The 12,527-nt window shown below is 37.5% G+C and overlaps 1 protein-coding gene across 1 annotated transcript in view; it reads right to left on the bottom strand.

Annotated features, from left to right (window-relative positions):
* The window catches only part of Nhe1 (Na[+]/H[+] hydrogen exchanger 1), a 36,405-nt gene extending 31,912 nt beyond the window's left edge, over positions 1-4,493 (bottom strand). The window contains exons 1-2 of the mRNA XM_083144192.1: positions 3,777-4,493; positions 2,331-2,467 (exon numbers count right to left, since the gene is read on the bottom strand). Coding sequence (XP_083000318.1) covers positions 2,331-2,467; positions 3,777-4,189 — 550 coding nt within the window. The 5' untranslated portion in view covers positions 4,190-4,493. The remainder of the gene's footprint in view (positions 1-2,330; positions 2,468-3,776) is intronic.
* Between the last annotated feature and the right edge of the window lie 8,034 nt (positions 4,494-12,527).

The following is a 12,527-nucleotide window of genomic DNA, read 5'->3' as shown; positions in this document are numbered from 1 at the left end:
TAATGTTGGTTGTTTTGCAATAGCTCGAATACTCAAGCGACGACCTTTCCGAATCAATTCACCGACATTTGCAATGTTTGATTCCGTTTTAGACATGGAAGGCCATCCAGGACGCGAGTCGTCCGCGATCACTTCTCGTCCCTCTTTAAACCTTTGAAACAACTCAAATACTTGCGTGCGTGATAAACACTCATCTCCGTAAGTTTCTGTGGCGGATTTTCCGAGTTTCATAAGAAACTTCACATTGATACGCTGTTCCACTTTCATACTTAACATTTTTCCAACGGAGCACAGATGTACGGTTCACTTCGTCCACAAGCTACAGCGAACTGAGCGCCGCGCACCCTGGGAAATCACACAGTCGATAGGCAGGATATCACGTTATACACTCATGCACTGCTTGACCTTGAGGCGCTTGCAGTTTGTCAACAGCAACATCAATCCGGTTTTTTTCTAGCCACACCTCGTATTTCAAGGTGCCATTATGCTATTTACACGAAAACAAACACAATTTTTCACATTCTTAGTGCTATTTTTTTTCCTTTCTTCGCTTCCGGAACACACAATATGGTGGGCACATCTTGACTCACGTTGTGGGTATGCAGTGTTTCAACCTTCTTCACCAAAAAATACCTACTATCGTGTTCGTCATCGGTGGAAATTATACATTATGCACGGGTAGCTAACGGATAGCCCCACGAACCATTTCCGATAAGGTTAGGTAAGGTTTGGTTACTTTAGGCAAGCATAGTAAAAAAAAAGGGGTTTGAAACACTGACAGGGGCTTATGTCATCAAACGTACGCAGCATCCGGTTGTCGTAGGGCAAGCAAATGAAAGCAATGGCAATTGTGCGTCCGTGAGATATTTCTCTTGGAAATACATGATTTCCCGGTCAAATATATACCACGATGAAAGAAAATACCTCAACGAACGTTGTAAACCTTGGAGAAACTCATTTCCGTAAGTAGTTTCTTGTGTAAAATTGAAGAAATGTGTGTCCGATGTATGAAACAGTTACCCACAGCCAGTATAATCTTGTGTGGGACTGGTGTTGTTGTCGCTATATATTCATGACCATCCCTTCATTCATCTTATATCACCACCATTCATTCTCATCTTTGAGATTAGTCAAAAGAGATAGAAAATTGAAGTAAAACAAACAAAATCAATTGATCTGTCATTGTGATAGCAAAAATTCTTGACGACAAATATAATTTATTTTATTAACTTCTTAACCTACCTTTTGATTTCTTTACTTTCTCTTGACTTTCTTGACTGGTAGACACCCTGTCATTGCAAATAAAATAAAATAACAATATAAACATAAGGGAACTTATGTCTAGTTAAACCTTTCATGTCTACGGATAGTCAAAACACGTTTAGGAGTAGTGGTCTCACAATCACACTTCTGAGCAGGTGTCAAGAGTTACATTTATCCTCTAGCTATGTACAGAAGAGGGTAAAAATTTACTATTACACGAACACTTGTAACTTCTTCGTTTCGTCACTTTTAACATACGAACTTACCTATCTGCTTCGCGGAACATTCTTGAAGGTGTATTCACATTTTTTTATGAAAGTAGTGTAAATTTTTCACATTACAAGTACTTCTTTATTTCCATTGTTTCGTTTCCATAACAAACAGTATTGCACGTACACCTTCGCAGATCATCACACGCCGTGCTTGTGTTTTGTCGATGCAGAGTTTCCAACCTTTGTAACCCAAAAAATACTCAAGTAATTTTTTTTTTAAAGCTTCTTCGCATTATTTTACAAAGAAAATTTTAACTATGCTTGCCTAACCTAGCCTAGCAGAAAATGGTTCATGGGGCTATGCATGAATGGTTTTTGGGGCTATCCGTCAATGGTTTGTGAGGCTACCCATTTTTCAAGTACCCAATTACAAAATCCAGTGGATCTTCCGCACCCGGTATGAATTTCACCATGCATTCACGACACGTCATCTTTTCGGAAAACAATGGCGTGGTTGGAAACCCTGCAATCGACAAAACACAACAACGACGTGCGATAATCTACGGAGGTGTATGCGCCAAAGGTTATTGTGCATCGGAGAATTAATTTTCAACAAAAATAATGAATTTCCGCTATGATACATTCCCACATGACAGAAAACATCTTCCAGATGTTAGACAATGCTACAGGAACTTATTACCGTAAGTAGTTTCTTGTGTAAAAATGAAGAAATCTTGTTGTGGAATAGTAAATTAGTACCCAGAAGAGTTCAAGATTTAAAAAAGAAAGTAAATATCATACCCACAGACAGTTGAATGCAAATATTTTTAGGTTTGTAAGATTGATCAAACTTACCTAACACACAAAGTACAAAGAAGATTGCCATGGAACTGTTGTGTTCTTGTTCAGCCGAGCCTTTTTCAGGCAACACTGGGTCCAGAGAAATTGGAGTCGTAACAGTTGTCTCATTGGTTGTGTTTGTTTTAGGAACACTGAAAAATCAATACAAGAATTACAACCAATTTTATCACCTTTTAATTTAAAGTGCAATTGTTGTTGGTGGCTGTCACACAAGCCAGCATGAAAATGCATCAGTAATCGAAATTGAATGTTCAAAATTACTTTCATAAATCATATTCTGCAAGACTTCCTTATTTCTCCCATAAAACTTGTGAAAATCATTAAACAAATGTAACCATTACCAGTAAAACTGTTCTGGGATATGAAGAATTGGATGAATGCTTGTCACATTTCAGAACTAAATACCTTGGTTACTTGTGGTACTACATCTTGAAATAAATGTTATTGTTACCTGTACATTAAAACACTAAAATCTGCTGATTCAATAAAATGAAAAGTTGAAATTTTCAAGAGTGTGAAGTTGGTCATTGGCCCCAGTACTACCTGCATGGTATGGAAACAGTGGAACGAGTTTACAATACTGCACCACTCCATTTCTATGAAATTTCGCCTACTCACTAATTGAGACATCCTAATCACGAATCTGCATGTAATAATTGGCGGTCGAGTATGGAAATCGAGAAAAAACAAAATAAACTATGTTTTGTTAACGTAACGTAACCCTATCATAAGAACAGTAGCTCCACGGAACACACCATTTTCCCCAAATGGGTGTCACTTATCGCACAACACTTTAGCAACATTGTGTTCTGATGTCACGGGAGAGAGCTTTTTCATGTTAGGAAAGACAAGGTATAGTTCTCTTAGCAAAAATATTATTTTTTCTTTGTATTTATGCTAATGGAACCTAACCTAACATGCCTAACCTAACCTCGTAGGCATTCCTCGTCTGACGTCAATATTCAAGATAGCCAGATTGTTGTGCGTAAAGGAAGACCATTAATGAATTGCGAAAGAAAGATGGTTCTGAATTGCTGTGTATGGACAATCACCGTGGTAAATCGCAAGGTTATTTTACAAGTTCTACACATAAATGTACAATTTCAACAAGTGACTGCCAAATATGAACTACAGATACGTCATTAGGACACCGAAATTAGTAAGTAGACGAAATTTTATAGAAATTGGAGAGTGGTCTGGTATTGTAAACTCATGCCGAAACAGTATTATCTATTGACATTTACTCTGCCTCTGTGGCAGAGTGGTCAGCAAAACACATTGTGATACCAGATGTCCCAGTTTCAAATCCTAGTCAGGCAAATGTGCATTGTCGTGTTTGTCTAATCGCCTTTTTGTTACTTCATCATTCATATCATCTTAGCGATTAATCCAAGGAGTGGAAAAGTGACGTAAAATAACCAAACTAGAAATACAACTTACTCTGTCATTGACAAAGATTCTGTAACATTGCTTTTTGTGGATTTCGTTGCATTGCTGATTACTTCTGGTGCATTCTGATTCACACTAGATGGACTAGCACTTGAATCACTTTCCTTTTTGGGTGTGGATATTTGAAGCTGCAAATTTCCAGTTACTTTATTTCCAGTGCTTTGGTATGTATCACTTTGAAGTTTTGGCAATTCCTTCGAATTGGTTTCTCTACGAGAACGAAGCAACACTACTTCAGAACTGTCACTGTCAATTCCTCCAGCACAATTCTTATGATTTGACAAATGTGATGAGTCTGTACATTCAGTAGATGCAGAGACAATCTGTACAGAAATTATGCTTATGTAGAAAATTAAAATGTATAGTTTATAGTATCTGTAAGTCCAACGTAATAACTTAATCATTGCTAAATATATATACGTATATATTTTACAGATTCTACTTGATGAAAGTTGTCAGCTGACAGACTGTTAATAACAGAACAGTTTATATAATGCAATATGTTTGATTCTACTTCAGCATTTGCATATTGTCCGGTTCTTTCACCTAATCCACACTGCACGTCAAAAAGCATAAAACTATTGTTTATCTGCACTCAGCCTGAATTACTACATGAACTGTAAAAAAGTGATTGGTTCTGTACAACAAAAAAAATAGTTTATAGTTCACTCATAACAGCTGAGAAAGCTACCGATTGTCCCGTGGAGAAAGCAAAGAGCAAAGAAGTAGTTGCTAGAAAATCATAAATATTTCCTTCTGAGGGGGAATAAACATATCTTATTTACATGAACTTCATACGATGTAACCTAACTAAAATGCAACAAATTATGATGTATAATGAATAAAACTATGTAATTCGTTTGTTCCTCGCTTAAGTTACCGTGGTGTGGGACGAATCTATAAAGTAATACTTGAACAGTGTTGCTATCAGTACCACAACTGGGGTAACTGTTGTAATTTATTCTCTCTTCAAGTGCATCTTATGCCATAAATTATGTAATGGGGAGATTTTATGCTAATATATGTATATTAATAATATTTAAAGGAAATGCAAATAAAACTAATAGTGCAGTGAAACTACAATTAGATAAGGATTCTCTCCCATCGCACAACGCGGGAGCACCTTACGTTCTGACGTCATCGCATAATGCTTTTCATTGTTATGCTATATTAGATTTCAGTGTTTGCCTAGGTTGTTAAGTTAGGCTTGTTAGAGCATAAGTAATATATTTGCCGTATATTTATGTTAAAGGGTACCAAACCTAAAAAATACTCACGTCAGAACACGAAGTTAGCCTCGCGTTGTGCAATGAAGAAACTCCTTTCGATGCGGGGTCTCCCTTATCGCACAATAATGGTAATAATGGACAATTTGACGATTTCCCACGGCGGGGTCTGCCTTGTCGCACAACAGTATTGCTATCTTGTTTTTCCGACGTCGGACGAGGAATGCCTAAATCTGTGGCCTATGAGGTTAGGTTAGGTTCCATTAGCATAAATACAATGAAAAATTATTATTTAGGGCAAGATAACTAACTATAGCTAGCCTAACCTAACAACGTAGGCATTTAGCCTAAAATTAAAAACGGTCTCGCGTGACGTCAGAACATTAGGTTGCTCAAATGTTGTGCGATAAGTGAGAACCATCCCACTGACCCAAACAGTGTTGCCACATGAAGGGAAATTTCCCTTTTTGAAGGGAAATTTGGAGCTAATTTTAAGGGAAAAGGGAAATTCGATGAAAAATAGCGAATTTTCAGGGAAATTTTAAGACAGACTAAACATTATAACAGATTCCAGTTTTGAAAATGAGAATTTTTTTATTTTTTATTTTGTCGTATACTTTGTTCTGAGAGGAAGGGTGGAATTTGGGTTGACCCGCATCTGTCTACCGTTTGGGGCCGGAGGTCATTGGCCATTCACCCTTATGGGAGTGGGAGTCCGAGGGTATTGTTTATTTAAGCTTTCCCCGGTTCTCTGAATTTTGCCTCAAACACTACACGTGCAAACCATAAAGTTATCTTTGTCGCAAACCTTCATTGGACACTGGGTGGGTTATTCGTCGTGTACGAGTGTTTGCTGGAAGGCTGTGCCCGTCTTGGACGACGCGAGAACAAGGGAAGCAAAGGAAACTATCTGCAACTCCAGAATATATTAGAAAACGTCGTGGAGAATTATCGGAAGACGAAAAAGCACCGCAGAAACAAGTTAAAAAATTCCATGCAGAGTGGCAAGAAGTGACCAACAATGGATTAAATTTTAATAAGAAACTTGCTGTGTTTTAGAAGTTTCCACCTAATATGTGAAATTTACCAGAATAGAACATTTGCTCAGGTATGTACTATATATCTTTTTTTAATAAGACGCGTATATCCGTGCGCCGAACTTAACATTTTTATGGGGAGGCAAAAATGTGATTTTCCACAGAAACTCTTCATATGTGCGCCTTACTAGAACAGCATTTTGTGTAGAATATTTTTAATTTTCTTCTGATGGTGTGATGAAGACAAGGGGCATTGGCCTCCCTAAATCCAATCTCTGTTTGTGTGTTTTGATTTTTAATGATGATAATTTTCAGTTGCCAACTATAACATAGTTTTAGCTTTCATCTCAAAACAAAAAAATTAACTTGGTTTAGAAATAAAATCTAAATCTTCCAAAAAAACATTTAAAAGTTATTGAATTTATTGTTTATTGATTTGGTTTATTTTACTTCGCTTTTCTGCCTCTTTTGACTAATTGCAAAGATGGGGATGAGTAATGATATGATTAAATTTATGAATTTACACTCACAAACAGCCATGCCCAGGCCAGGATTCGAACCCGGTACCCCTGGCGTCGTAGCATTTAAAAGTTAAATTGATTAACATTTTATACATACATACGAACATGGGTCAACGCTAGTATTTAATAATAATAATTAAATAAATAATATACTAAATACATAATATATACTAAATAATATACTAAATATATATAAATACACTAAATAATTCTTTAGATGAAGGGAAAAAATGGGTGAAAAAGGGAAATTTTACCCCTTGGAAAGGGAAATTGTGCTTACAGATTGTGGCAACACTGGACCCAAAGCGAACCCACCCCTAATCACTTCCAGTTCCCACTTTACGTTTTTACATCTCCTAGCATATATTTTAATGAGTTGTATCACTCACAACTATTTTTCTGAGAAGATCTTGGAAAGATAAAGAAGGTATAATAAAATTGCCGATGTTTTCTTTTTCACAACTTTCCTCGGTAAGGGTTCCGATTGTTTTATGATTTTTTTTTCAAATTCTCCTAGCAGGAAGACTATTTATCGTAGAATTTTGGCAATCATTGTCACACAAAATTTGAATCTTCCTTAAAGTAATGTGCACTGTTTGGATTTCGAAAAAAATGTTATTTATGATGAAAGGTTTTCTTGGCATATCAACTATAGTTCAAATCACAAACCCTGACACCTTCTGTAAACAAAACCACCTGTATGCAGAAAGCATTGCAACTCATAGAAGTAAAATAATCCGCAAGAAAATCCAGCGTTGTTACAGGATTCATTACGTAAGGTAAAACAATGGCAAATTTGTAGTATGGGATACGCTGCCGCAAATGACGTCTCACTTTAAACCCAATGCTCTTTCTTTTTTTACTTATTGCTTCACCTTTATGGTTAACTCTTTGCACCAGTAATCATTTCCCATAAATTTGGCTTCTTTCTTTGAATATATTTTACTTGCAATTTTTAGACAAAATGATATAACATGGTAATGTATATTTCTAACAGTGGCGTGCGGTGGCATTTAGACTAGGGTACGCAAGAGAAATACGTAAGTGAAATCCTTAGTGGATAATTTACCAAACTTTGAAAACAATACTAGTGGCTGTATCAAATGCATTCATACGAAAAAAAAGAGATTTTTGCCGAATTTTTTGGTATGTTAAAGGAAGCAGAATTTAAGCTTACTTTATGCATATAACGGTCAAATATTGAGTAACAGGTAATTAATCTAATTGCCCGTTATTAAGAATTAATTACAATTGGTAATATTAAAATTCGTCGCGAATAAAGGTGTCTAGCGACTGTCTTAGCCAACACTAACTTGCTCAACCACCGTTTTTCGCCCGAATTCGGATTTACATGCATTCAAATGGGGAATAGCAGGAAAAGAGCAACTTCTAAACCAATGGACCGAATTGGATGAGATTTTAACCAGCGGAAGACCACATCATGAAAGTACTGATTCCAAGAATTGAGCCTAATCAGAACAGAAATACAGGAGTTATGAATTATTAAAGATTCATCGCTGGATTCAATGGGAGACGGTATCCTGGTGAGTTGGCCTTACTGAACGTGTCGAATACAATAGCCGAGGATTTAGCCTAATCTCTGCACGAGGGGCTGCTACCAGAGGTTAAGTACCGGAGTGAGCGTTGACCAGGATAGAAGGACAACGGTCAAAGCACCAGAAACAATAAATGAATACCTAAACACAGAGGCTAGAGCGTTACTTCGTTCAAATCTGGAATAAAAGGGATGATTCGGAATAGCGAGAAAACAGTTTGCCTACAATCGCCACCGGAGTGTGAGCTACGTGCGACCTAGCTAGGAGTCGCGATCAGACCCGTGGTCTGGATTTGTTTTTTCCTCGAGTGAGTGTTTTAGAGCCATGGAGTAGAGCAGTAGACCCAGGGGGGTCGTTTCCCCCTCACCGTCAACGCATTCGTGCACATACGCGTGATATGTGAGAATAACGCCAGACACGTCCACCTGTGTCAATCGTCCGAAACAACGTCCTAAGTTAGCAGAAGTTAATAACATTTAATATCCACGTGTGTCCATCGGAAACCGCGAGAAGTGAACGAGTGAAGTCAGGATCCGATGATGCCATACGGAACTGCCGGGAGACCCATTTTTGCCAACCAGTATGACCGCGAAGTGCAACAATGGAGTGCAGACGTCTTCCAAAACTGTAGGACCACTTTCACCCTACCCAGGTCAGAGGGAATGCAGCGAAGGTAAGATCCAACCATGTGCGTGTGTGAGAGAGATGACGCCAATCTACTGCGAATCTGCGTAAATCAAATCATTGCATAACTTAAATCAGTGCTGGGGCATAACTAGACATCGGTATTCCGGCTGACAATCAATGTTGTAGATCAGAGTTTATGTTAACAGCAAACAAAAGTTCATTGAAATATATTTATACCTTCAGAAAAGATAAAAGGAGTTCGCACAAGGAACAATTATTCACTTTATACTTAAAATCCTAAACGGTAAATTGTAAACGGCAATATAGCCAAGAAATAGCATGAGTACAGTCAAAATATTAATTAATCTAACCTTTGTAATTATCATATTGTCGCAATATGCCATGGAATGAGTGTATGAATGTGAGATCGAGTGAAAGAGGGCAAGATGTACTGTGTATTTATCTGTGCTTTAATATATGTGTATATTCAGAACCACCGTAGTATTATGTAACGTCATTTCAGGTACTAAAATCAAATCCTCCTAGGTTTATTCTCGGTAACTCCGACTGTAGGCACTTATCCTGACGGTATTATAATTCATGTAATGTTTAATCCGCGTGACAGGTGTCACGGGAGAGATTCTGCGTTGTTGCGTTGCTTAGTCCAGTTGAGTTGAGTTGATCCTGTTTCAGCGCGTAACATGCACACTAAAGCTGATTGAAGTTAGTTGAATTGAAATGGGATCTAATTCAGGATTTTTTTTATATAAAGATATAACCTTAAAACGCTACTGGAGAGATTCAGATGTAACACGATATTTTATATTTTATATACCTGCTTCGCGAATATATTCTCAAAAAACGTGCAGTCCAACAATTCAACCTTGATTAGTTTCTTCATGCAGCGCGATGCACCTTGAACGGGAACGAAAGGACAGTCAAATGTTTAAATAAGTAATATCTTAGTTAAGGGTTGAGGAAGAAATACACACATAAGTAAGTTTTTTCCTGAAAATGCCTAACATATTGCTTACCATTCTTCGTAACTCCTGCCGGAGACAAGTCCTTCAATTCAGGAACAGGCCTTCCATTTCGGATTATTTCCACTTTCTTTTCATAACTATATGACGAAAAAACTCTCTCCAGATCGTCATCAACAACTCCCGATTCCATATTATTTCTATTTCACCTCTTCACCGCACTGACAAAACAATAATAAGAACGAAACACCGCAAATTTCACACGCAAGACGGAAGATACAAAAAACGTCAACCTCTCGCGATAACAAGTGTCTCCTCCCTCGAAATAGCCACTCACATTTGTAGACGAATGGATCAGGGTTGTCAGTCGACGAGATATTTTGTAGAATGAAGAAATTACGGACTCTCGTAAAAAATGCATCAGAATAGAATGGTATTAATCCCAACACACGTCAAAAGCTCAAATAAATGTTGGGCAGGGTTCGAAGTCCTGAGGGGAAAGGGAGGGATTTCCCCCTACCAATAATCTTGGCCTCAAAAATCCCCACACCAAAATTTCCCGGGGGGAGGGAGAGTTTTTGTTATAACAATGAAAGATGAAGGATAATATTAAAAACTTACACCACCTCTTCAAGAGATCTTTAACAGATCCACACCAATAGCAAAATATGCACAATAGAAGTAAAACAAGAATGCAAGACAAATATATATATGATGTTAATAGAAAAACTATTGCATAATAAAACGATTCCAACTATTTTTGTAATTTATTGACATCTTTATTCTTTAACCAGTTAGTAAATGAATTAGTTTGATACTTTTTAAATATCTGATGTATATAAAAGTAACAAATTGATTTCTTTCTATGTATTTATTAATAATGCATTTTTAAATATTTAGAAATTCATTATTTTTTTATATTGAATGACATTATAAATATGTATATGATAATAATATTATTTATATATGTACAATATGCGCGCGTGTGTGTAGGTTGAGATATTCCCCAACCACCAATATGATTTTGCACCCTTATGTTCGGCACAATAGAACGTCCATTTACATAACTTTGCAACGTAAGGGAGCGGGGGTACATTCGAATCCCATAGTAAGCATTGTGTTTATGTTTCTTTCTTTCGTTCATTTATATCGTCGGGTCAACAGTCAACACCCATCCTTATCATAAGCTGAAATGCAAAGTGACACGAATACAATTTTGATCTCTAGAATGAGAAAGACAGATAATGAGAATGGTGTGAAACATACAAATTGTCCATATAATTTCCCTCTGATACACTGACATGACGACGCCGAAAAGGGTTTCAGGTTAAACGCAATGCTCAGTCGATCACTCCATTTCCCTCACCTCCCGATAAACATGTTCTTGCCTTCCGCTCCGATTTCTATGTCAGTAATAAATTTTTATAACGCATTTTTATTGCAACCAAAGCACAGCTTTGGTTGCAATAAAATAAAATAAGCGTGTCTGTACAATGTTAGTAAACTAAACATTAAAGAAAAAATATATGTTGACTACTACCAACACTGCAGACGCTGCCAAAATCTTAGGTACCCTGGCTTCTTAGAACCATGTGCTTTGAACAGGAAAATGCAGCGTGGGACGAGCGCGGGAAGACCCAAACATATGTTGGGGGCTGATCGGAGCCAATGGGTATTGCCCTCTGAATTTCTAGGGTACCCAACAGAGGCAGCAGCTTTTGCTCGTGGAAATCGGCAGAAGCCACGGTGGATGGGGTGGGTGCGGGCAACACCGAAGGCACAATCGGGATCATTCGGGCAGACGTTCGGGACTGCCTGGAGGGCCAGGCTACTAGGGCAAGGCAGCAGCGTTCTCGTACGGAAGATAGAATTTCTGGCAGTGGAAGGGGTTTCGGAGAGACGATAGTTGAATTTTCATGCTCCGAGAAGGTGGGGAAATTTTTTTTTTTCTTACGGTGTTGTGGGTACTCAGTGCGTACCTTGCGTACCCAGAATGCACGCCGCTGATTTCTAAGGTTTGATATAGATAGGAGTGTATTTGAAATTTGTTTGTACATTTTATGTAAATTGTATCTTATGTAAATAAAATATATAATGGGCATAAACAGCCATATGCATTGCTGTAAGTCCAATAAATATATTGATGATGATGAAAACAAGACAAAACGTTCGTAAAATTAATTGCGGTTGGAAACTTTGACAAGCATCCTAATAACGATTTTTGTTCCGCCAAATATAGTGCACTTCGTAAAATAACTTGGTGACATGGCAAGGCAAGATAAGTGTGAACAATTTGTAGTAATATAACTTTCAATGAGCTTAGAGATTTGTGTACATAATGATATTTTATAACATTGGTTCTTTTCTAAAAATAATCATGTGAACAGCAAGGAAGTAGTGCAACTTAGTAATATTGCCTGACTTAGCCTTAGAAAAATAACATGCAGAGTTCTATGCGTGAGGGAAAGTCTCCGTTTACTCCGAGCTTGTTTTCAAAACAGCAGCAAGGACAGCCTTTGAAAAGGGGTGAGAAACAGATTCTGCTCAATATTTATGTAACGTTCTGTCAGTATTATCCTGAGAAACCAGTAAATGAAGTGGTTAAGTTGGTATCCCAGTGCAGTGGTGTGTCAGTGTCTGCAGTTTTAAGGGTTATGAAAGAGAGAATGACCGGGAGAGTACCAATGTATGCGGATGCATATTCATCTGATGTTTTGAGAACGGGTTCTCACATTCAGAGGCTCTTATATAAAACGAATAGGTGCGGCGAACTATGAGTGTAACAGCAGATGATT

Source organism: Lepisma saccharinum, chromosome 22, assembly GCF_977018435.1.
Source record: "Lepisma saccharinum chromosome 22, izLepSacc3.1, whole genome shotgun sequence".
NCBI classification, from domain to species: domain Eukaryota; kingdom Metazoa; phylum Arthropoda; class Insecta; order Zygentoma; family Lepismatidae; genus Lepisma; species Lepisma saccharinum.
This window is presented reverse-complemented; position numbering and strand designations above follow the sequence as displayed.